Source organism: Perissodus microlepis, chromosome 23, assembly GCF_051167445.1.
Source record: "Perissodus microlepis isolate ML-2025 ecotype Zambia chromosome 23, ASM5116744v1, whole genome shotgun sequence".
In the NCBI taxonomy this organism is placed as follows: domain Eukaryota; kingdom Metazoa; phylum Chordata; class Actinopteri; order Cichliformes; family Cichlidae; genus Perissodus; species Perissodus microlepis.
In genome coordinates this window covers 11,761,271-11,788,068 of record NC_140482.1, presented here as the reverse complement: position 1 = coordinate 11,788,068, position 26,798 = coordinate 11,761,271, and the positions used below count along the sequence as shown (strand labels likewise).

The 26,798-nt window shown below is 42.8% G+C and overlaps 1 protein-coding gene across 7 annotated transcripts in view; it reads left to right on the top strand.

Annotated features, from left to right (window-relative positions):
• zranb3 (zinc finger, RAN-binding domain containing 3) overlaps positions 1-6,578 on the top strand; it is a 127,672-nt gene extending 121,094 nt beyond the window's left edge. For all 7 annotated transcript variants that reach the window (XM_084920508.1, XM_084920510.1, XM_084920509.1 and 4 more), the window contains 2 exons: positions 5,180-5,311; positions 5,985-6,578. In XM_084920508.1, the coding sequence (XP_084776634.1) occupies positions 5,180-5,311; positions 5,985-6,092 (240 nt within the window). In that variant the 3' untranslated portion in view covers positions 6,093-6,578. The remainder of the gene's footprint in view (positions 1-5,179; positions 5,312-5,984) is intronic.
• Positions 6,579-26,798: the final 20,220 nt, after the last annotated feature.

Genomic DNA, 26,798 nt, shown 5'->3' with positions numbered 1-26,798 from the left:
ACAGTCCGCTGCAGCTTGATTTACTTTTCCTGGATGGCTTCACCTTTCTGCACTTCTTCCTGACTGAAAAGCTGTCTCAATCCCAATTCCAAAAAAAGTTTGGATGCTATAGAAAATGTAAATACAAACAGAATGCAATGATTTGCAAATCTCAAAAACCCAGATTTTATTCACACTAGAACATGGAAATTATACCAAATGTTTCAAGTTTGACAATTTAATCTTCCAAAAATATTGGCTGTTTTTAATTTGATGTCTACTAATTAGGTTAATGAGCAACAGGTCAGTAAGACGAAAGGGTACTAAAAGGAGCAAGTAGGAGAGGTAGAGCTCTGCAAACTGTTTGCAGATTGTGGAACAATTTCAGATTAATAATCCTCAATGTAAATTTGCAAAGACTTTAAATACCAGTTTACCAGAATAAGAATAAGTTTCAGAGAATCTGGAGAAATCTCTGTATGCAAGAAACTAGATCAATAATCAGCATTGGATGTCCGGGGTTTTCGCACACTGCATTACAAACAGGTATGATTCTGGCATGGAAATCACTGCAAGACCACTTCAAGAATTCATTCTCTGTGGATACAGTTCCTCATGCCAGTTAAAATACTATCGTGCAAAGAAGAAGCTAAATGTTAACATGATGCAGAAATGGTGCTGTCCTCTCTTATTTAAAATGGAATAAAATTTGAAAACTGGGAAAAACATGAGAAACATGGCACCACATCGCCAGGATTGAACAGGAGAGAGACCAATCGAGCTTGTTATAAGGGCTCATATCAAAAGCCTGCATCTCTGATGGTATGGGGTACATTAGTGCCTATGGAATTGGCATCTTCCACATATGGAAAGACACACTGATGCTTAAACATATATACAGTTTGTAGACAACAAACTATACTCCCACCCAGACTACGTCTTTTCCAGGGAAGGTCTTGTGTATTTTAGCAAGACAATGTTAAGCTGCATGCTATTACAACAGCATGTTAAACCGATTTGCCTGCCTGCAGTTCAAACTTTTCACTAACTGAAACATTTGGTGTATAATAAAATGAAAAATACAGAAAAGAAGGCTCAAGAATACTGAGGAGCCAGAATCCAATATCAGACAATAATGGGACAACAGTCTCCCAAAAGTCCAGCATCTGGTCTCTTCAGTTGCCAGATATTTACAGGCTGTTGTCTAAATAAATGATGCTACACAGTGGTAGGCATAGCCAACTTTTTTTAACCATCCTGTTCCTGTGGAATTTAAAATGGCTTTTTTATAGGGTACATTTTCTCAGTTTACACATTGAATATGTTTGGTGTGTTCTTTTCTGAATAAAATGTGGGTTTATGAGATTTGCATATCATTGCATTCTGTTTTTTAATTTGCGTTTTATACAGTGTTCCAACATTTTCAGAATTGGGGTCATAGTCTGTATATGTCTTCTAAATATTACTTTACATGAAACAGTCTTACTTGTAAATTGAACATAAAATATTAAAGTTTACTGTGGCTGTTCTGTGAGGACGATATATCTCTAAATGAAAAGCTATTAGAGTTCAGAAACACAGCCCTACAGCTTGATTTTAAAAAGTCGTTTAAATATGTGTATAAACAGGAAGGTGATATATTAGCAAAACAGCTGGTTAAACTTAGTATTTAAACTTAATAAGCAAACTTGCCTGTTTTATTAAACCGGATATGGTAGCAGCTGGCACTCCTCTGCCTTAAGGCTTTCTTTGCTAATGTGGTAAAGGAATTATTAAAAACTTTTATTAAAAACACTGCACAATAAAACTTATTTGCTACAACAGTAATTCGCAGATTGATGGTTTGCTTGCAAATGCTAGCTCCATTTCCACAAAGCATAGACAGTAAGGGATCTCAGAGCAGTGAAAGCAGACCCAGCGGCAGATTGTCTAACACAGTCTCTGCCATCAGTTTCCTGTCAGAGTTACGGGTTAATGCTGCTGGTTTCTCAGCTTGACATGCTCAAGTTATTGTTAACAGGTCAAAAAGCTGAGCTTGAGCGCAGACGTGCCTTCAAAATGCTTATCCCAGAAAGATGTTTCTGAGTCAAGCAGAGTTAATCCTGCTTCCAGAGACAATAGCCAAATGAGACCAAAAACAGCCAGTGATATACAGGAAGTGCGAAAATGGCAAGGAAGCCTTACTTTTAAGCAGAATGGGATTCATTTTGCTATGTTTTAATTGATGTTTTTAGATTTTACATCATGATGATCGTGATCATTTTTATACATGCAAATATTTAATACAAACTAAAACTACATGGAATCTCATTATACTTCTCATTATTAAAAAAACAGACTGAGTGTCTGAAAATTATCTGCTTTCCCCTTTAAACAGGAAGCAATGCGTGGGTGAGCTAAGAAACATTTATACATACAGGTTTTGCTCGTTATTTTAAAGTTGTATAATAGCATGCTAACATTTGGTGATTAGCACCCACATTACCTGAGGGAATTTTATTTTGATGTGGTTGGATGTTTCAGGTGTTAAGATTGTTTTTCATATAAGGATGCTTTCTCCTCAATATTGAAAATTTGTACCAACTTTGTTAGATAAACAGTCATCAAAATGCACACATTAACTGACATCAGTCTCTCTATGTGAGCCAAAGAACTGACAAAGAAGACCATTTTTTGTGTGTTTATGTAAGTGCAAAAATAAAAGCACCCTGTACTCCCCATCCCACCCACCTACGCACATATGCATCTACTCACACACACACACGCAGGTTGATCTGCACTCCAAGGGGCCAGCTCCCAGTAAATGGATTGCTGGGCCCATTGATTTTTTTTTTCCCAGTGCCAGGCCTCGACCAGTAAGCCTATTTGATTTGGTTGGCTGTTATCCTGCAAAGCCACCCCCCCACACACACACACACAAACACACACTCACCCCTCCTCCCCTCTTTCTAGTGCCGCCGGCAGAAGCATCAGCGCCGATCGATGCACCGAGCTTTAGAGGAAACAAACTCAGCCACATGATAAGACACCAGTGGTGGAGAAGCCTTGAGATTATAGGCTCATTCTTTGGTTCATACTGGGGGGGTTTGGTACGTGTGTGTGTGTGTGTGTGTGTGTGTGTGTGTGAGTGAGAGAGAGAGAGAGTGAGAATGGTTATATGTGTCTATGTTTGTAGCTTGGGCTCTCTTTTTGGCGTGCATGTGTATAACAGGTGTGGCTGTAATGGTATTTTGATGCGCGTGTAGATTTTCAGGATGTGTTAAGGCCTTTAGGTGCTTGTGAGAGGAGCTTCAGTATGTGTGTAAGTGTGCAGTAGTGAGGTAAGGTGCACCAAAGTGCATGCTTTTGGCACAAAAGCAGGCTCAATTGACTCGAATGTGTGAGAGCTTGTGTGTGAGTGTGTAAGAGAGAGATCTGAACTCTGGCCCTGTGAGCAGGCCTGTTCTTTAAATCTGTTGGGATCAATTCCAGCTCCCTGCCTTAATGTCGGCAGAGTAGTTCTCAAAGTAGGAAAATAGATTTCTGGCCCTGAACTCTTCCCACCAGGATTCTCTCTCTATTGTCTTAAGCTCTTCCACTTGCTTGCTCTCTTTTTTCTTTTTGTCTCTATTCTCTGTCATCTTCCCATTCTTGCTTTCTGTTTTCTCCACTTTTTTTTCCTTTTTATATTTTCTTCATAAAATAAATTTCAGATTCACAACAGTATTATCTGCAAGTAAATCCACACTGTGTCCAGTGGACCTCAGTACATTTTTACAAAGAAGCACTACAGGTCTTCAAATGGTTCAGCTAGTTACTCATTAGCTTTGACTTATTTCTGTTGCATCTCAGACGTTCAACAACAACTTCTGCTACTGTTGACTGGTATAGATTATTTTAAAAAAGAATAGTCTTTTACATCACGTGGATGGTCAGGTGCACGTACGTTACTTGCCTGGGAATACCTGGCATCAGGATGGACTGGGAAGAAGCTAAGCCAGTGGAGGCAGTGTGGTCCTTTGGGCAATGTTCTGCTGGGAAACCTTGGGTCCTGCATCCATGTGGATCGCTTTTACATGTACTGCCTACCTAAGCATTGTTGCAGATCATGTACACTCTTTCATGGAAACAGTATTCCCTTATTAGCAAAACACTGGTGTCTTGCTGTATTTTAGTAGTCAAAGGAATTGAACTATGTGTATTTTTATTGTATCTGTGTTTCTACTCCTTCTCCTTTGCCTCCAAAGACATCAGTTTAACTGATAAAATAACTGTTACTGTGTCGACTATCACCTTAACAAGTTAAACATATATTAAAAAAAGAGCAATTAAAGCAGAAGCTCACCTGAAATACTACTCAGGATATTGCAAATGCATTTTTTTTTTTATCTTACTTACAAACTTACCCATTATGTAAGTTTTCCTTGTGTGATGAAAACTCTCCTCCTCTAAATCTAGTGAAAAATGTGCTTTAAAATGTAATTAGCAGAATTTTTTTTTAAAAGTCACAAAAAGTTGAGGCATTTAGGAGTGTGCACCTTAACTGTAGCACGATATTCCCAGCGGTATTTTTAACCTAATTTCTGTCAGGCAGGCTTGCGAGCTCTCCCTGATTAAGTTTCCCTCCAGCTGCCCGTAATGTAGGCCACAAACATTTTGGTGATTTATACAGCTGTACCTGAGGCAGCAAACGGTGATGGATAGCATGAGGTCAAAGTTTGCTGTCATCAATTCGGCACAAATGATGTTTTCATCAGCTGGTCTTATCCTCACAATCACACAGGCTTACATTAATCTTAGCATAATAAACTTCCATCAGAGGCCCTTTCCTGCAGTTTGCCTTCATTATTTCCTGGATTTTGCCAGTTATGTGCTTTGCTGGGATGTGTTTTTTTGGCTTGAGACTGTTTTTTATCTTCTTTTATTGTGAGGCGCATTGCAGAAATGTTCCCGTGGTGCAGAGATTTGTTTAATATGAATGATTTGTCTGTGCCTGTGTGTGCTGTAAAGTAACAATTTAGGTCACTGTAGTACCCAGCGAAAGGCTGGGTACTACTAAAGACATCACATCAGTGCAAAGAATTAACTTTAGCATAGATGGATGGTTTGGGAGGGGAGCGCAATCAAACATTGTTTTAGGCAATTTAGAGCAGTGTGAGGGAACATCCGATGGTAGCCGGTGTACTGAGACGCTCACTGTTGTATTCCGGTGTGCTTCCAGCTGAACGAGATGATCCGAGCTCCTGTTGAAGGGGATTTCTGGCAGGTTGACCACATCCGTCCGGTCTACAGCGGAGGAGGCCAGTGCTCTCTGGACAACCTGCAGACACTCTGCACGGTCTGCCACAAAGCCGTATGTGCACACTCCGCATCACAGCACCCATAACAACCGCAGCACCAGCTTTTAAAGCCAAAGGGCTTAGGGGGCAAAAGCAATTTGTCTAACATTTTAAGGTGCACAGCAGATGGAGCTCTCCTTTATCCCTGTATAAAGAGAAAGCGCCATCACTCATGTTGAGGATCACATGTGCTGGCAGTAATGTGATACATGGTCAAACACATTGATCAAAAGTCATATTATCCCTCACAAAGCTATATACTGCCTATAATAACATCACATGATGTGGCTGTGTGACATTTTGATGTATAGCATGCGTTGGAAAATGCTATATATCGGCCTCTTCCTTCTTGCAGTCCTTCAATATTTCATATTTTCAGTCAGCCACTTCTTAAAAGCAGATCTGATTTGAGAAGAAACTTTTTAAAATAAGACACAGCTTTCACCGTGAGCTGAAATGTGCTTTGCTTTCACACCAGAATGCTTTTTTCTGTCAGCTTGGAAGGAAGCGCTTCACATGTTGACGTATGTAAACTGAAGCAAAGCACTGCGACTGATAAGGGGATCCTCGCACTGTTTATGCCCCCTCTCAGACACTTTAATCTAGAGATGCTCGATATATCGATCTGACTTTTCTGTGCTGACTGCAGATGTAACCTCTTACATCATGTTCCATTTTTCTCCACAGAGGACGGCTCAGCAAGCCAAAGAACGAAGCCAGAGCAGGAAGAGTGCTGCAGCTTCCAAGGTTTCGTCAGACATCAGCAGGTTCTTCGTTCGGAAAGAAAACAATTAGCTGGGACCTGTTACGCTTTCACTTATTGTCAGTTAGGGATAGAGCGATCCAATACTTGGATCAGATAGCCTGACACCAAAAGCTAGATCAGGCATCTGTGACAGGGCTTATCTATGCTCTTCAGGTCTATCATGTTTTGTTTACTACCCCACGCATCGGCAGCAATCTGCTAACTTCCAGCAGTCAGCTAACAGCAAAGCAACAGTAGTTCAAAGTGTTTCGCTACAGCAACACCAGTTTGTCTTAATATGCGTACAAGTGAGTTGGCACGACTGAAGAGCTTCAGCGACAGCAGTTCGGTCTGTTTCTCTTTCTCTGTCATTATGTTTGGTTTAACACTTGTTTGGAAGCTTTTGCGTCACTCATGGTAACTTAAAGGAAATTAAAGGAGAAACTGTGACTATAAATTACAGCACTGTGCTGTAATTAATCCTACACAAAGTTGAAATAACGCTAATGCAAATAAATGTTTTTTTAAAGCATAAATACATTTGTCTTTTAATACTTTTCTAATGAATAGGTCGATAATCTTCTGTCTCACTCCTCAGAGTGAGAAATACACATTATTGATTTAACACTGGACCTGGTAGCAGCAGATACCTGAGGCCAAGGTATCAGTGTGGTATTTGAAGTGGAAAAAGTTAGACTGGTGTATCCCCAGTTACAGTCCTGGATGCTCATATTAAACATTACCAAAGTGGTTAGAAAATGTACAAAGTTCCAAAAGTTCAGGCTTCAGATAAACAGCCACTTTTTAGATGTTTTCTTTCTGCTCTTTTCTTTGAGAGTTGATATACGTAGTGTTATCTCGGCTACATGACTATGTTCACAGAAGCTCAACCCACCTGTTCAAGAGGGGCAGCCAATCAGAAGATAGTCAGCTTAAAGGGAAAGAGAAGACAGTATAAATAATGGACGTACAATCCTTGACCCCTGTGTTTGCATGAACACTTCTGGTCTTATAGAACTTCATCAGACAACAACCAGCAGTTATAACCTCGCCAAACACTTTTGCTCAGTCACTCGACCCTTTGTTATTTGCTTAGTAACTCATTTTTAGGTCGTATTGAACAGAAGATTAGGTCCATTTTATAAATTTTAATGGATATATGAGTCAGAAAGGAGGAGCTAAATAGCTAGTCATAGGCAGGCTTAGCTCGGGACATCACGACCAAATGAGTAATGCCCATCTTTTATACTGTATATGGAGAGAAGTTATCTAAAACGGCTTGTTTCAGGCAGCAGATGAGCCGATGGGCAAAACCAGTGGGAAGGATAAATATAGATTATTTTGAACTGTGCAAAGCCACTAGACCCTAACTGTAAGACAAAAAAACAAACGAGAGAAACCGAAGAGGAAGAGCAAAATAGGTCCCCTTTAAAGGTTTGGTGCAGTTTGCACATGTAAAGGTGTTTATTCAGTTTACATAAAGACGCACTGTGTGAAGTATCAGAAGTCCCATTTGCCGTGACAGATGAGGATACAAGGCCTTTAAAGATTCTGCCTAGCTTTCAGATGCTCTCATCTGCGTCCCACTGGACCCCATTACGTTGGAAGATCCAGTAGTGGAGATTTACCTTAAAGAAAAGTGCAGTGACGTCTGCATCAAATGCAAATTCAGCCAACTCCCCTCTTGTCCCCGAACCGTCACAAGTGCGGTAGTTTTGATTTATGACGCCCCCTTCCCTTTTTTTTTCTTTTTTTTTTTGCTCGAGGCTGAAATGGAGCAGGTTGTTTAGAGAGATGCTGCTATTTTAAGATTTTGCAAAGTTGGTGAAAAGTAGCAGCTCAGAGATGAATTGCGAGCTTTGTGTTTAAAACTCTACAGCAGCAAACACACCCAGGTGTCCTCATTGGTGCGATCAACAAGTGTCGCCTTGTAAATCTTTTTTTTTCTTTATAAAAGATGGATGGAATGAGAAACCTCTTTTCACCTTGTTTCGTTTCTTCTCCTCCCGCTCTGGCGCTGTAACCGGTTTGGACTGTACATACAGCGAGCCGTCGGCCGTTCCGACAAGCTCGCAAATCGTTTCATCGCCTCAAGTCAGGAACATTATCGTCCATGTCCACGCATCTACCTCCTCTTCAGCTGTGCTTGATGATCTGAGCAGAGCTAAAGTCAGTCAGGAGGGCTATGTTTAGAGACAGAGAGCAGAGTTACTATGGAAACAAGGCTTTAGGTTCAGCCATGTTGGGAATATTGAATCTGTTCTTTTGAGAGTTATACAATGAGCTAGACAGACATCAGAAACTCCAATCAATACCAGCAGCCTCCTGCGAGAACGAGGCCCTCGCATTCCTCCGCAGCGCGGTTTTACCTCCCCTCTCCGCTCTGAGGCTCCACCGTCGACGTTTTAGGGTGTCGTCATGTCACGATTTGCCTGTCTGTCAGCCGTGTCAAACGCCTAACTCAGCACATTCTGCCGTCGCAGGAAAGTTTTAAATTTTTCTGACAGCCCCCCCCAACTTCTCTCAGCCTATCAGCTGAAGACGCGCTTTAAACTTTCTCTGAGCCCATGTGGGTGCACGCGTGGGTGTATGTGTATTTCCCCTACGGCTGCTCCAGGTCTCCACTTAATAAGACCGTTGTTCCTCTCCTGTCCAAACCGACAAGCTTTGTGAGTAATGAACATCTCCCAGGCAGCCTTCCAACAACAGCAGGTTTCAGTGTCAGTCCCTGTCAGCAGCCAATGACTCTGATCCGCTGTTTTATTACACCCAAAAGGTGTGTGTGCAGCAGAGAGAAAGTGAGGAAACTGGTGCGAAAGTGTGGCTGAGTGTGTGTGCTGCTCAGATTAAGCTCGTGTGTTTGGCAGAGGGAAAGTGTATATTGGACAGGAGAGGAAGTGGTGTGCATGTGTTTGTCAGAGGAAGCCATAATGAGGCAGCGCCCAGATGAAGATATCTTGCATTCCTCCCAGAGGGTCTGCTGGGTAAAGAGCAGCGCCACAGCCGTGTGACACTGTTTGCGTTGGACAACCTATCAGCCCAGAGAACAACATTACCTCCACGGGTGATGACAGTAATAAAGATGGACTCAAACACTGACCGAGGTTTGCCTGTTTGCTTTCCGTCTAACGTGCTGCCCGCCTTCCTCTCACTTTTTGAAGATGGCATCAGAGCAAAGAAGAAAAAAATCCAACTTGCTTTTTTTTCCTCCATCAAGTGAAATCGACATCCTTTCCACGGTGCCCCTACCGCATGGACCTTTCTACAGGTTACATAGCAACAGAGCATACAGTGAATGCTGTGTGGATAAAATTAGCTGGACAAATATCTAGCAGAAATAATCACATGTAATTACAAGATCACAATATAATGGCAAAAGAAGGATGGCAGGGAAAGAAAAACAGCGCCATCTGACAAACATACAAAGCACAGAGAAACTGCTTTTAATGCTTTTCATTACTTTATGTTATACACTATGTTATACACATTTACATTTCATCTAAATATGGGGGGAGTTTCACATTATAAGGTCTGGATATCCAAAAGATCCAAAATGTTCAGGCTCCTCCAAACACCCAGTTTCAGAGTATTTTTTCTACTTTTTGATCTGTGTGATGTCAATGAGAGCAGATACAGCTGTAACCTGCCAATTCAAGCCAGCCAGTTAGACAAAAAGGTGGCTCATGCCTCGCTCACACAGGCCTAGAGACTTGTCGGTGACCCCTTGGTGACCTTTGGTTGCTTGGAAAAATTTTCTATTCCCTGACCTGGAATGCGTGAGTAACTGCTGGCAGTGAAAAACAGCTGAAATCAGTCACATGACAGACGCTGATTCATCTGCAGACACTTGCCCTTCACTCTCTGCGCTGTAGTGCAATTTGAAAAAGTGAGCTCACCTTTCAAGGAAAAGTTGTCTTACCTCTGCAATTGAAAAAGGTGCTTTCTGTTTTGCATTACACTTTTCATATTTTCTCTGTTGAATTCAATTCAGTTCAGTTTTGTTGATATAGCACCAAATCACAACAGTTGCCTCAAGCTACTTTACATTTTAAAGTACAGACTCAACAATATTACAAATTATAATCATACAGGTGTATACACCATCAAGCACATTTTATTTAGGCAAACACTTGGTGACAGTGGGGAGGAAAAACTCCCTTTTAACAGGAAGAAACCAGGTTCAAGAGGCGCCCAGAGGAATCATGAGGACGTTTTGGGTGCAGCACTTTATACCTCTTTGCACCCACTTGAAAACCTCTCACAAATACACACTTCTCCCTAGCAACCAGTGGTTGCCAGGGGAGATTTCTAGGGCTTGAGTGAATTTGGCTTTAGCAAACAATTTAACAGCAAACTCTAGCAGCCACTCACCAACTGGGTGGAGAAAGACCTCTTCCCTAACAACCATTGGTTACCAGATGGTCATGAACTGATCTCTAGGCCTGGGTTACTTGAGCCTTAAGGGGAGGGGGGAGGAGCTAAAAAAAAAAAGGCTTGATGGAAAGCACCCAGGGTCAGTATAAGAAAAATGACTAAGAATAAAAATATGAAGCTGGAATTTAGCATATTAGTTTTTTTCCCCTTTAAACGATTATTGGGTTTAACATTTAACACGTTTCTTTTCTGATTTAAAAAAGATTATATTAAACCACCAAAACCAACTTAACTTTTCTTGAAAGTTTTGTGTGTTTATGAAAGTTGGATACATAATTTCTTTAGGCTGCTGTTTTCAAAACCCGAACACATCTGGGGCGCCTTTAGCTTTCACAGTGTTATATCGAATCTTTTAAAGTGGTGTTAATAAATAAACCTAAAGGTACGACTATCGCTACAAGCTAATGTAGCATGCTTTTATTGCTGACCGGTGTCGAGGGTAACACATTATTGTAATCACATTCCATTTGTCTGTAACATATTAGTTTCTTTATACAGCAATCATTTTATTTAATCTGCATCACTGGCAGGTAGAAATATGCTGACCTCGGTTAGTGCGGCAGATAACACACAGAGGGGAGAGCAGTCTACAAGTTTGAAGAACTGTTTTGAATTTGTTGTGTTCAGGGACGTTTTCAGGATTGCGCAGCTGGAACCAAGAGCAAAGCATCAGGGGGGCGCGGGAAAACAGAATGGTTGATCAGACATAAATATGGTGCAGAAAATTGATGTAGAAAACAGTGAGGAAGGTGCACTTTCCAGCCTGTGCCTTCATACAGATGGTATTCATGAAAAGCGGGACCGCACGAGAGTTTAAGATGCTTTTTTATGTGTGTCAAAACAAGGATTTAGACCTTTAAGACTTCATAATCCTGTTTAAGTAGCAAAAAATTACAAAGGTTTAATACATTATACGTAATAGCCCTTTTTTCACACCCATAATCCTGTTGGTTCATAATTCCTGATTAATTATTTGTGTATGACTTTAATGTGCAGCTGGAGATGATTTTAATTCATTCTATAAAGCTGGATAGCTTTATCTGCAATAATACAGCATATATGTATATTTTAAAATCTTCAAAAACCATAAATAACCAAAGCTTTCAAATAAATGGCACAGAGGTTTCAGAGCAGAGCTGCAGAGTTTACGACATGCATATTCATCCACTGCTGGAACTAGTCCTCCCCAAAAACAGTATTTACCTGTGTTTCTGTAATCGTGTGATGTTGTGATTGTTGGTTTTGGTCTCAACTCATCAAAATGAAGAAGCCATTACTAGTGTGAAAACAGCACATTTCCTCTGCATGTTAAAGCTGCAGTCACATTGGTATTCGTAATGTGGGTCAGAGGACCTCCAGGGGCTGTGACAGGGCTCCTGGGGCTCCTCGGCAAATTGAGAAATAGATTAATATCACTGCAACTCAATTCCATAGGAACTTCTGCAATTACAGATGTTACATTAAGTGTAAGGATGATTATTGCAGTTTTAGCTTTTAGTCTCAGTTTCATCTCCCCGCAGGTTGAGGGGGTGGGGGGGTCTGTGACATGAAAATGTTTGGCCACCCCCCCCGTTCCAACCAGGCCAGACTTTACGCTAAACTACACAAATCATTCGTAATTCAATCACGATTTGCATTCAGACAGCACGGCGTTATATTTGGCCCCATTCCACTGGTTATTCCATTTCAACCTCGCCTGCCCCCATAATCTACTTTGGCCTTTTCAGCTGAAGGAAGCGCTTCTACAAACCCAATCATGTGTGACAGGTGTGATGGAGAAGGGCCAATAAAAGCCTGCACAGCGCACTGCGTGCGGCCGCCGGCTCTCCAATCCGTGGCTGAATCCTGCTGTGGTTTGATTCCTGGCTGCCATGCTCGCCACTGTGATCCCTCTGTGTCTGTGACCCTCCCTGCCCTTCAGCAAGGAAAAGGAAATAGATGTGAGGGAGGCCGTACCCCGCTGTTCTCCTTCAGGAATGAAAAACAGCCGCGGCACAGTCTCTGTCTTGCCAAAGCACCTCTGATATTCTGTCATTTGGTGGAATGTGAACTGCAGAACCTCATTATAGAAAAGGAATGAACCTCGAGTCAGACCTCCGCAGTGTTGTGTTACAACATCAAGGAAGCTTGTATTCTAAAAGGCTACACCCGTATCGCCTAATTGAACTCTGGAGTCGGCATTTAGGAAGCGGTTCTTGGCTTTAAACAGCCCCAGCCAGAGAGGCTTTTGTCTTTATTGTCATATTATCTCTTGGGATGGTGATAAGATGATTAATCATTTCCCGCTGCAGCAAGGAGGCTGGCACCGCTCGGCGGAGCGCGACGCCCTGGGTGGAGGAAAACGGTATTATGGCCCAGGTAATTGGTGGAGGACCATCACTCATAAGCGATCTAATTAATCTCATTAAAACACCCTCTCTGCTTGCACAGAGGTGTTTCTTGAGGAGCGCCGCAACAGAAGGCGTTTTCCCCCCGAAATGGGTTTATCCATCCTGATAAGTGTCATATACGCACATGATGTTCTGAGAGGAGCTGCAGCTGAAGCGAGAAACAGAAAATCGATACAACAATTCCATGTAAACCTCAGCCGGCTATTTTCAAATGTCATTCGGCATAGTAGGAGATGTGCAGTGGTAAAAGGATGCTTTCTCATTGCTCAGCTGGAGGTGGCTTTTGTCAAGTCCAAATTCTATTTATTCAAGATGGCTCCCTGGTTGTCTCCCAAGATGCATGGCATGCTGCGGATTAAGAGCAAAAACGCAATCAATTCACCCAGTGGGAGATCAGGGGAAATAACAGATAAGGTTCTTAGCATAATTCATACAGTCCCCAATCTGGGCTAGGATTAATGTATGTCTTGGCTGTAGTTGGCTCTCATTTGTATGTTTGGAGCTTGCGTGGGGCTAAATTGGCGCTTCATGTGGCCCATTACAATCAGGCTTTGTTTGGAAGGGCCCCAGCGAGGACTGGATCTGACCGCATTGTTTTACAAGGCATCTGTATCTAATGCAATTTAGGACTGATGTAATCTCATCTACATTTCAGGATCTGTTACACAGTCTTCCGTCTTTTCAGCAAGCCGTGTCAGCATTTTAATCTGCGCTCTACCTCTTAGCATCCACCAGGTTGGCCATGACCTGACTAGGATTAGGTTCACAGCTTACGTCACATATGCTAGTAAATCTACCCCATAATGTATTTATGTTTTTTTTTTATGTTCTGCCGGAGATTTCTTCCTGTTAAAAGGGAGTTTTTCCTTCCCACTGTCGCCGAAGTGCTTGCTCATAGGCGATCATATGATTGCTGGGTTTTTCTCTATGTATTACAGTGGTCCCTCGCTGTAACGCGGTTCACCTTTCGCAGCCTCGCTGTTTCGTGAATTTTTTTGTGCAATTTTGCATGCTTTTTTTTTTCCCCAGTGTATCGTTTTCTGCGTCCTGATTGGCTGTAGACCATTGTCAATTACTAATAATAATAATAATAATAATAACTTTATTTATAAAGCGCTTTCAAACAAAATCTCCTCCGTGCCGTGTCTCCTGTACGGTACAGAATGCGTTCAACTTGTCAAATTTACATAACTCTTCGATCGCTACAGTGTGACTCTGAAGTGCTGTACTGTGTGTTTGTAGGTTTTCTCCCCAACAAACACAACAATGTCGACAAAATGTTTTGCACTATCAGAGGCACCTGCAGTAGCACACAAAAGGCAGAGGAAGATGCTAACCATCGCACAAGAAGTTGGACTTCTGGACATGCTAAAGTAGAAGTTACAGTATTTTTCAGATTATAAGGCGCATTAAGCGAAACAAAACAGTCAGATAAGTCAAACTTTACTCAACTCATTCTTCTTGCTTCCTCTTCTTCTGTACCATTGATTCATTAATGTTGAATTCTCTGGCAGCTGCTCTATTCCCATGTTCTGGACCTGAAAACAAGGTTTGATCTTTGGTTTCATTCTCTGTTTAAACAAGAGAGAAAAGTGTGAAAATGTTCACGCCTGTCTGAGAAAAGTGTATAAAGTGTGTAGTGAGAGGTTTTACGGCCTTAAAACATCTATAATAATTGTAAAAACAAAACCTCGCTACTTTGCGGATTTCACTTATCGCTGGTTATTTTTAGAATGTAACTCCCGCGATAAATGAGGGACCACTGTATTGTAGGGTCTACCTTACAATAAACAGCACCTTGAGGCGACTGTTTTTGTGATTTGGTGCTGTATAAATAAAATTGAATTAGAAAACTGAATTGAACTACAACATATAAGCATGTAGCTCAAATGTAACCCCTCACTCAAACCAGCGAAACTCCCCTTTCTGTCATTTTAAAGATGTTTAACTACACTTTTAATCCAGATTAATAAGAAACAGAAGTGCAAGTTCAACAGTATATCTCAGCTTTTCTACATGATAAAGAAATGTTGCACGATGCCAGCCCAAATAGAGAAATATATATTCATAAAATTGTTACAGTTGCTCACTGCCCAGACTAATTCACATTAATTCATTAAAAAAATGTTCATGGTTAAAAAAAAGCAAAGATATAAATCTGGGTGATATTGAAAAAACAAGAATTTTGCTGTGTTTTAATTTTGTTTATCTAATAATTATAACTAATAATTGCTTTGGTGTAGCATGAATGGCAGTGTGGGAGGTCTTTCTCAGTAGGAAAAGCTGTAAAAGCTTTCCCAAGGACTCTCTGCTGGGTCGAAACTGGCCCCCGGACCTTATGTTTGCCACCCCTGCTCTAAGTGGTTGGTGATCAGATGCTAAGAGATTAAGCAGGATGTTTAACCTCTTGAATACCCAATGAAATATATTCCCCGAATGCATAAAATCCTTGTTTAAAAAAGGGTTTGAGTCATTAAAAAAAAAACATGCATTTCATACATTAAGATGTCACATGCTGTCCTGGCAGCACTTGACACAGGGGGTAGAAAGCCGCAGGAGGCTACAGTATTGCTATTTTCCCCTTTCATGTAAAGCTGCGTTCAGAAGATTGAGATTGAAAATGGAAAGCCGAACAAAACGCCCTCCAACAAGTTCCCTTTTCATGAAGCCTTAAAAGACATCTTTTCATCTCCCATTTCGTTTGGCGGCCATTGATCAGCCATCTTTCACAGATTGCTTCCAGACATCTATTCAGCCGCTCTGTCGCTGCTCAGCGTGCCTCTATTTCATAGGTCTTAATGGCAAGGTCTGGCTATTGTGCCGAGATTAAAACCTGAATTGCAATCACTTAAATTGACAATAAATTCACAGGAAATCATCTCTGTCGGCGCTTGTGAAAAGTGAACCGGCTGCAGAGACGTTTACACAGAGCACAGTGATGCAAAGCTGGGTTCATTTCCAAATTTAAAGGGGGGCAAAACAGGACTTCTCTTGCCTCATCCTGTAAAATTAGGATCTCTCTCTTTTTTTTTTTTTTTTTTTGGAACAGCGCATGAGCAAGAAAAAGGTCATGTCAGTCTTGTGACAAGAGTGACAGGTCTGGGGCATCATTACTGAGACTTGGAAGGTCTGCGTAAGCACCTCTGGTCACCTCAGGAGAATAGATCCCCATCGCGCTGCCGCCGGCCTAATGAGCACAGTCAGCCCTGTATCTAATGAGGAGAGGGCGATTGCGACCGTCTTCCATCAGCCCTCTGCTCTGTCGGTACAACATCCCATAATACCTGAACACATGGCGTGAGCGGCTGAACAGCACCGGATATCTTGTCACACATCAATGAAGAAGCAATACGGAGTCGGAGAAGGGATCTGCGAAATGGCCTTATCGCAGGTCCAGAGCTGAAAACATTGTGACTAGGTTTTTTTTTTCAGGTTAACTTCATATTCGTCCACACTCCTACGCGGTCAACAATATCATGTGATAGCAAATCTGAGCAGGCTGCAGGAAATATATGGAGCCGCTATTCAGTTGGAGATCTGTCCTGCTTGTTTTCAGTTCACAAGATAGAATAGAATAGAATAGAATAGAATTCAACTTTATTGTCATTGCACATGCACAGGTACAGGGCAACGAAATGCAGTTTGCATCCATCCAGAAGTGCTTTAGTGATATAGATATATTACAATATATATTAGCAATAATATAGATATGTAAGTATATTACAGAAATGGGTCTATTATGGTATGTTATAATGTACACGGTATGAAGTATGTTGTGAATATTCTAAACTATAGGTATGTACAGGCTGTAGTGAGTACAAGCTATGAACAGGATATAAATATGAAAAACTATACAGAATATGAAATAAATAACTTTACAGAAATCTGAGATATACAGTTATACAGAAATGTGAACTATGCAAGTTGTAAACAGTTGTAGGGTTAAAAATTATCGTATGTACAGAATGATTATTTACAGAGCTATACAGTAGTGCAGTTAAGATAAGTGAGATATGTGGATAATTTCTACAGAGGCTATATAAAGTGCTAGTGGTTGTGAGTGGTGGTTCAGTCCATGTTATTATTGTGTGTTTGAGGGTACAGTTGTCCATTGTGGGTGTGTGTATGTTCAGTCCATGTGTTAACGTGGGTCAGATGTCAGGAGGCAGAGTTCAGGAGTCTGACAGCTGTGGGGAAGAAGCTGTTCCGGTACCTGGTGGTCTTAGTCCGGAGGCTCCTGTAGCGCCTCCCAGAGGGCAGGAGGGTGAAGAGTCCATGTGATGGGTGACTGGGGTCTCTGATGATTTTCCCAGCCCTTTTCAGACACCGCTTCCTGTAGATGTCTTTTATGGCAGGAAGTGGTGCTCCGGCGATGCGCTGGGCAGTTTTCACGACCCTCTGCAACGCCTTCCGGTCCGAGGCAGAGCAGTTCCCGTGCCAGACTGTTATACAGTTGGTCAGGATGCTCTTGATGGTGCAACGATAGAAGTTCACCAGGATGTCTGAGGACAGGTGGTTCTTCCTCAGAGTCCTCAAGAAGAAGAGGCGCTGGTGGTGATTGATCAATTTCTCGACAACATAACTCTTCCAAAATTATTAGACACCCAAGCAATGGCACTGGATTCGCCACTGACGCCAGGTGAACTCCAGGAAGCTCTGATAAGTATGCCCAATAATAAGGCTCCAGGTCCAGACGGTTTTCCAACAGATTTTTACAAAGAATTCTGGACAATTCTGGCACCAGTTTTTCACAGGATGTTGCAGGAAATCAAAGAAAATGGTAGACTACCACCAAATATGAACTCTGCAAATATCAGTCTCTTACAAAAACCAGGCAAAGACCCTGTATATCCCTCAAGCTATCGTCCAATATCCCTTATTAATGTAGACCTTAAAATAATCTGCAAAGCTCTCTCAAAGAGATTAGAGAAAATAACCCCCCTTTTAATTCATCCTGACCAAACTGGTTTTATAAAAGGTAGGCACTCATCAACAAATACACGTAGATTACTTAATTTAATAGACTACTCATGCAGTAAAAACACTGAAACCATAATATTTTCTTTAGATGCAGAAAAAGCATTTGACAGAGTTAACTGGAAATTTCTATTTGCAACTTTACATAAATTTGGTTTTGGACCCTCTTTCATAAACTGGTTAAAAATATTATATAACTCCCCAACAGCTTGTGTCAGAACAAATGACCAAACATCCTCCAGCTTCTCTCTTCTGAGGGGCACCAGACAGGGATGCCCACTCTCCCCTTCACTGTTTGCAATTTTTATTGAGCCATTAGCAGCAGCAATTAGACAGGCTACAACAATTAAGGGCATAAAATGTAAGAATATAGAACATAAAATCAGCCTTTATGCAGATGATGTGTTACTTTTTCTCCAAAACTCACAGACCAAAATTCCTTCTCAAGTGTCTCAGATTATTCAATTAACTGGTCGAAATCAACAGTTCTTCCGATTAATTGCTCCTTCCATAATTCTTCTCCTTCCCCACTGCAATGTGGAAATATAAAATATTTAGGTATTAATGTCTCTCCTAAACTTTCAGAATTAACTAAATTAAACCACATCCCACTTTTAAAGACAGTAGAAGGCGACCTGGCTAGATGGAAATCTTTACCCATATCACTCATGGGAAGGGTCGCCGCTATAAAAATGATGATCTTGCCAAAAATAAACTATTTATTTTCAATGATCCCAAATAAGCCATCACAAGATTGGTTCAGATCTCTAGACTCGTACATTTCTAAATTCCTTTGGAAAGATAAACCCCCACGTATCAGCTTAAAAACACTACAAAGGACCAAGGATAAAGGAGGATTAGATCTGCCTAACTTTAATCACTATTTTTTAGCCAACAGGCTTCAGTTCATCTCTAGATGGTTTAAACACACCCTCTTAGATGAACCTTGGATAGATGTAGAACAGGCACTATGTAATAACCTAGAAATTTCAGACCTACCATTTATCAGCTCAAACATCAAACGACATGAATGCTTTAAAAGCATCAATATTAGCTCTTCTCTGACAGCATGGTGGGAGTTTCTAAAAATGACAGAGTCTTCATTAATCCCATGCAAACGTACACCTATCTGGAACAACCCGGACATATTACAAAACAATAATATGATAAACTTTTCAGATTGGAGTTGCAAAGGAATTAAATACTTGGAACATATATTGGAAGGAACAGACTTTATTTCGTTTGACAGACTAGTTATACAATATGGGATCAACAAGAAACGATTTTTGGAATATCAACAAATTAAATCCATAGTAAAAAAGAAATTTAATCCCAGTGAAGCTGAATTACAAACACCACCAAGTGTGGTACAATTTTTTAGTCTAAAACCCCCCAAATTATTGTCTAAAATATACAGAACACTTTCTAAAATAGATGAATCAATATCCCTTCCTATTGCAAAATGGGAAGAAGATTTATCAATCAACTTAGACCCAAACCTTTGGTCTCAGATATGCTTAAAAACCTTTCAATGGATCAGAAATCCCAGTTTGCAATTAATACAATACAAAATATTACACAGAGTGCACTATACTGGTCATAGGATGTTCAAGATGGGCTATACGCCTTCCAACAACTGCTCACACTGCACAGCAAATACACCGGACAATTACATCCACGCTCTTTGGTTCTGTCCACCAGTTCAGAAATTTTGGTGTGAGATATGTGAAGACTTATCAAAGTGTCTGAAATGTAACATTCCAGCCTCCCCTTTAGTATGCTTGCTGGGCAACTTGGATGAGGTCACTGCAGAAATAAACACAGCCCACGTTGTTTTTACGGCCCTATGCATTGCCAAGAAAATGGTCCTCATTAACTGGAAAAATAAAAATAATCTTAATTCTAACCAATATAAAAACCATCTAATAGATCACATTAGTCTTGATACAACCTCTGCCATCACATTTGATCAATCCCTTTGGGCTCCTTTGATCGGCTTCATCACCTAGTGGGGGTGGGGGGTCATGGTTTGGTCCTGCCTTCGCTATTGTGGTTGATATGGGGGTAGGGACGGCCTTAGGGCGTCTGGGGAGTCCCTAGGGACGTTTCCCTGGAGGGCCTAACCTGGGGGATGTGGCCATGACCTGGTTAGAAGCTCTGGGGCTCTTGGATGGTGTTTTCCTTGTGGCTGCGTACAGCGGAGATGGGGGAGGGTCTGTGCTGGCGGACGTTGGTTACTGGCCTGGTAGCCTGGCTGCCCCTGGGAGGGTCCGGGACGGGCGTGGAGGCTTGGGGGTCTGGGGGTGCTCCGCCCCCCGGTCTGGGGTGCTGGCCGGGCCTTGGGGGCTTGGGTCCTGGCTGTTGTGTCGCCGGAGCAGTGGGCGGGTGGGTGCAGGGGGGCTCAGCCCCAGTGCAGGGGACCTCTGGTGCATCGGCCCAACTAGGGGGCTCTCTAACTGGTGGGGAGGTTGTTATATCTTTGCAGGTGGTCTCCTCACTACAGGAGCTCACTCTGCAGGTGGGGGGAGAGATATAGGAGAGGGGGAGAATGAACTCAACCTGGGTGTCTATTGTCTTGTGTAGTTTGGGAGATGATTGGATGATGGGGTGGGTGCAGTTTTCTCTGGGGTGGAGTCGGGCGGGCTGCCCCGGACTCTGTGGGGCTGGGCGGTGCTGCTGCTGCGGGCCCCGGTCCAGATGGGCCTGGGCCCCCTTGCCCTGGTGGGTACCAGAGCGTGGGGGTGCCTACTGGGGTCAGCGGGGGAGCTGGCCCCAGGGAGGGGCCGCTTGCCCCTCCCTTTCTTCCCTCCCCATCCTCAGCTGCCTCCCTATTCCTGCTCTACCACACCCACCCACACACGCAGGGCTTGGGGTGCAGGTATGTCACCAGGGTGCAGGGGAGGCACTCCCCCTCTGTCCCCTTCTGGCCGCCTGTGCCTCAATTTTATTCTGCAACCTAGACATCCACATTACTCACACTCTCACATAACACATACATATAGGGCCTTGGGGGTGGGCACGTTTTACAGCATCCAGAGGATGGTCGTTGTACTCCAACCCACCTCTGGCGCTGGTGCCCTACCCTCAATTTTAAATGCATTTAGACACTAAGGGTTTTCGGGAGGAGCCGTGCTGCTCTCTGAGAGGAAGCTAGTACCATGCTCTCCTGAGTTTTAAATGCACTTTAGAACAGCACACAGCAACACTACATATGAGCGGGCGTAGGGAGGTTTGAGGTCTTCACTCACCCCGGTTCTGTTAGCCGTCAGGGCTGGGGGGCTGGGAGGAGGTGCTGGCCGTCAGACTGGGGTCTGGGATGCGGGGCCTCCCTGCTACTGCAGATAAGGAGGTGGTCCGCTTGCCTCCACCCCAGAGAGAAGGGTTACATCTCCTGGGTCTAGGTGCGGCTTGCCCCTCTGGGGGCGGGGGTACCTGGACCTGGGATATAGAGTATGTTTGGGGAGTGCGACTGTCTGTGCAGTGTCTATTTGTGTCTGTCTACACGTTGGGTGAGTGCCGAGTATTTGGTTGTGCATATGGGGTGGGAATGCACGTTTGTGTCCGCGTGTGCCTGTTCGTCTGTGTCTATATGTCAGGTTGGGTCTTAGACTCAACCTCTCTGGGTACATCTCAGGCCCTCTAAAGTACAGAGGCCTATCTCCCCTCACCACACTCCCTGCCGGTGGCTGATGCCCTCAGACGTTGGTGTGTTGGTGGTCCTTGTCGTCTGGGGCTGGGCGCTCATGCATGTACCGGCTCACTCCTGGTGGCTGATTGGCGGGGCCGGGCGCCTGTGGCCCGGCTGGGCTCCTTCCGGGGGGTGGGATGCCCTCAGGCCTCTGGCCTCTGGGCCTGAAGCTCGGTCCTCTCTGGCACAGCTGGCTCCCGGCAGAGCCCGCGGGCACGCCACTGCAACCCCCTCTGGCCTCTGCTCCGTAGCTGCGGGGTGACCTCTCGTTTGGGGCTCTATTCAGCTCTTCCCAGGAGGGTGGCACGGTTCCCCCCCCTTTGGTGGTCCTCCTCGGGTCCTTGTACTCCGGGGCCTCTGGATATCTGGGGCCTGGATCTCCTCCATACCTGCTTCATACCCTGGTGGACGGGGCTATGGCTCCCCACACTCCCTAGCAGATCGTTACATGGAGAAACCTTTGGAATACAAGCATGCTGATCCACACAGGTATGCACACAGGTGTACACACGGGTGTTCACAGACGCGGACTACACCTTTCTTGGCTGCTGCCTCAAAGCACATTGTGCGCTGTCTATCTTGCGTGCTGCACAATATCGTTTATTATTTAGTATCTACTGTTATCTACTGCTAGCTAGTTTATTGTGATGGTGCTGTTTTTATTATGTTGTTCTTTGTTGTTTGCTTTCTCTTCTGTTTTTTTTCTCCATACAGGTGATCCAGGTGTTTTGTTTGTTTGTTTGTTTGTTTTTTCCTTTCTTCCCCCCCTTCTCACCGTCTCTTCTCCCCTTTGGTTTTCTTTCTCTCCCTCTCTTTCTTTCATTCTTTCTCCCTGTCCTATCCCCCAGTCACGTCTGTCCCGTTTGTAGCAACCGAAAATAAAATAAATTCATAATTATAATAAAGGTCAATCAAATGGACCAATATGGCAAGGCCATGATGATCCACTTGGTAAAATAAATCCGCTTGGCATCTTTCTTGGCCTTAAGACAACAATTCTGATGGCTAAAGATCCAAACAGGACACAAAAAAGAAAAAGAAAAAAAAAAAAAAGAAGAAGAGGCGCTGGTGAGCCTTCTTGACCAGCTTGGAGCAGTTGGTCGTCCAGGTGAGATCCTCGGAGATGTGGACTCCCAGGAACTTGAAGCTGCTCACACGCTCCACAGTCGTCCCCTTAATGTGGATGGGTGGATGTGGGTCAGCATTCCTCCTGTAGTCCACGATGAGCTCCTTGGTCTTCTCGGTGTTAAGCAGCAGGTTGTTTGTGTCGCACCACTCAGCCAGACGATCCACCTCCTCCCTGTAGGCGGCCTCATCGTTGTCACTGATGAGGCCAATCACCGTGGTGTCATCTGCAAACTTAATGATGGTGTTGGAATCATCAGCAGGTCTGCAGTCGTGGGTGAAGAGGGAGTAGAGGAAAGGGCTCATCAAACAGCCTTGTGGTACACCGGTGTTCATTGTGATGGTAGATGAGCAGTGGTTATCCAGCCGGACATGTTGGGGGCGGTTGGTCAGGAAGTCCAGTAACCATTTGCAGATGAGGGAACTGATGCCCAGGTCTGTCAGTTTCCTGATGAGTTGTGAGGGGTGGATTATATCTAGATTATATCTAGTCCCTTTTTTAGGTTCCTAGTTGAAGAGTTTGTGGATTTTTGGACTGAGTGTTAGAAACGTCTTAAATACATTTTTTGGGGGGTTGTATTTTCAGCCTCTTTGAATATGTTAGTCTGGTTCCTATAAGTGAAGCTGGACTACCTGACCTGTGTTCACAACACAGCTTAAATTGTGTATTTTATTGGCGTTCAGCAGCAAAATGACCCCCACATTTAAAGGTTATGTTTTCATCGGGGTGTCTGAAAACTGGAGGAGCATCTTTAGGTACAGACATTGGCTTTGGACTCGCCCTTGGTGCTGATCCAGATCTACGATTATCCCCTCATAGACCTAATTATAAACCTAGCAGAAAAAAAAGGCCACACAGTACACACTTCAGTTCAAAAGTTTGGGATGAGTTTGATGAGACCAAGTGGCAAGTTTAACTTGAGTCTGAGGTGTTAGGAGGATTTCTTTGGGTGTTAGTCTGAGAATTGTTTCGCGTTGGCAAAGGTTTTAGCGCTTTGTGGTGAGAAAAAAACTCCAATAAAATGAGAAATGATCTTTTTTTGGTCAAACACAGTTATTTCCATTCTGTAAATGTACGCCTGTTAATACAATGATGAGCAGTTGGTGTATTAAGTGTACTCACAAAGAGTTTGCCTCCTTTAGTGCGAAGGGTTCATGAAGGAATACACAAATACTATGCTCAAATTAGTTGGGGCATAAATTCATCAGCAGTGGCTGAAAATACGAGTAAATGAAGCCGTGAAACTGGTCTGTCATCAATCTTTCATCATATATCGTAACGTGACTTCCAAGTCTTGCAAAACCAATTATACCTGTATCACAAATGTCTGCAGAAATTTATTGATAACTACTTTCACAATTGGCTGTTTGAGTGGGTTGCATTTGGCCACTCAAGCATGGACATCTTCACACCCACACCACTGTGTGTGTGTGTGTGTGTGTGTGTGTGTGTGTGTGTGTGTGTGTGTTCAGTTATGCCAGTTTTTCCAATTGCTGTGTGAGTGGGCTGGTGCAAAAAAAAAAGAAGAAGAAAAAAAAAGGGGTGGGAATGGCGGCGGGGGGGGGGGGATAGCAATATTTGCCATCATCCCACACAGAATTATTCTATGTGATGGTATAAATCTTATTTAATTATGTGATAGCGGCCAGGTTTGCCAGTCGGGATGAAAGGAGTGAGGTGTTCAGATATACCAGGAGACGCGAGGGCTTTTTCAGCAACTTGGACAGTTTTAAGATGCGGCGCGAGCATCGGTGTTAATCCTGAGAGTGTAAAAATCGAGTCAACACCTTGCCAGTGTTTATATAAGTCCTCACTAGCAGATAATTCATTTTTTTAGTCATTTTTCAACACATGATGTCCTAGATTTGTATCTGGTATATTAGAGGTAACAGCAAGGCTAGAAGCAAATGACTAACAGGAACTCTGGTGTTCGCTGCCTGATAGCAGCTGATCCTGTTCGCTGTCTGACATGTGTGACTGAGTGTGACTGGATGGAGTTTAGTGTGATCAAATGTCTGTGTGTAACAAAAGAAAAAAATGTGCAAAAGAAAGAAAGCAAGAATTTCTATAATAACTGCAGTGACGTCGTTGACAAAAACTGAAGAAAATAAAGCCGAATGCCATAAGTGCCAAACAGTTCCTTTAATGGCCACATGAGGGCTTGCACCAAAAGCAAGTCACTTATGTCAGCCAAGAACTAAATACACATAATTAAAAAGCCTGTTTAGAGTAAAATACTTTAGTTTCTCTTTTCATAACAACCAGCCAATCGTCTGCTAGGCCTCAACCCCGATAATTCCAGTCAATGAACTGAACCTCTATACTTTGTGCTTTTGAAGCTTTGTTGGGGCATTTTAATCAAATTATGTGACAAATTATCAACTGCTATGATTTACAAACCAAGATTGTTATCAGAGAACTTGGAGAACCCCCAGTCTCTGGGTTTCCTTCAGTTTTGTAGGTGATGCACACAAGTTGCGTTGTAGTGATGGGTCGTTCGCGAACGAAATGGCTCTTAGAGCCGGGTCTTTGACGTGAACGACGCGAGCCGGCTCCTTATGGCGAGCCGTCACGTGTTTTTTTTTTTTTTCTCTCAGCCTCTCTCTCTCTCTCTCTCTCGCACTTTTTTTCTGCTTCACTCAGCATGCGAGCCTTGTGCTTTACGCTGGGCAGAGGGGGGAGGGGCGGTAGTTACACTCAGTAGCACAGGAACAGAGCCAGAGGGAGAGAAAGAGAGCCAGGGACAACAATGTCACATTAGAAAGGTATAGTAATCATCCACAACTATTTTCAGTTGCAGATGATAAAGGATTCAGAAAGTTTATTCATGCAGGTTGATATGACAGAGAATATGCATGTTCTTTTTGTTTTCATATTTTAATTTATATTTAATTGTGTTGTGGTTTGCAGTGTTTTGTGTTGTTTCACTTTAAATTTGTAAAAGGAAAAAGCTGAAAATTTAAATAGTTAAAAGTTGAAATGTGAATAGTTGATTTTTGTATTATATGATTTATTTATTACATTTTATGTGGAGTGAATAAATAAAAGTATATTTACGGTGGCCCCTAGAGACAAAGCACATACAAACCCTGAAGCACGTACAAACTCCAAAACACGTACAAACTCCAAAACACGTAAAAACACGTACAAACTCAGAAGCACGTAAAAACTCAGAAGCACATAAAAACTCAGAAGCACATAAAAACTCAAAACACGTACAAAAGACAACAGAAGTGCTCCAGAAGTTACCTAGTGGCTACACAAGCCAGCAAGTACCAACGACCGGATTTGGTGTGTGGTAGTAACAGGTAAATGAACATTTTTTTAAATTATTTGAATATATATGAGTGCCTGTGTATAAATACACAAACAATACACACATGCTTTCAATTGTGTAATTTAAGTGATCTAGTAGCTCTGCTTTGGAAGTTCAGTTCATGCTAGAAATTGAATTCAAAATCCTGCTCCTCACATACAAGGTCTTAAATAATCAGGCCCCATCTTATCTTAATGACCTTGTAGTACCATATCACCCTATTAGAGCACTTCGCTCTCGCTCTGCAGGCCTACTTGTTGTTCCTAGAGTATTTAAAAGTAGAATGGGAGGCAGAGCCTTCAGTTTTCAGGCCCCTCTTCTGTGGAACCAGCTTCCAGTTTGGATTCGGGAGACAGAAACTATCTCTACTTTTAAGATTAGGCTTAAAACTTTCCTTTTTGCTAAAGCATATAGTTAGGGCTGGACCAGGTGACCCTGAATCCTCCCTTAGTTATGCTGCAATAGACGTAGGCTGCCGGGGGATTCCCAAGATGCATTGAGTTTTTCCTTTCCAGTCACCTTTCTCACTCACTATGTATTAATAGACCTCTCTGCATTGAATCATATCTGTTATTAACCTCTGTCTCTCTTCCACAGCATGTCTTTTATCCTGTCTTCCTTCTCTCACCCCAACCGGTCGCAGCAGATGGCCGCCCCTCCCTGAGCCTGGTTCTGCCGGAGGTTTCTTCCTGTTAAAAGGGAGTTTTTCCTTCCCACTGTCGCCAAAGTGCTTGCTCATAGGGGGTCATATGATTGTTGGGTTTTTCTCTGTATCTATGAAGCGCCTTGAGGCGACTTTTGTTGTGATTTGGCGCTATATAAATA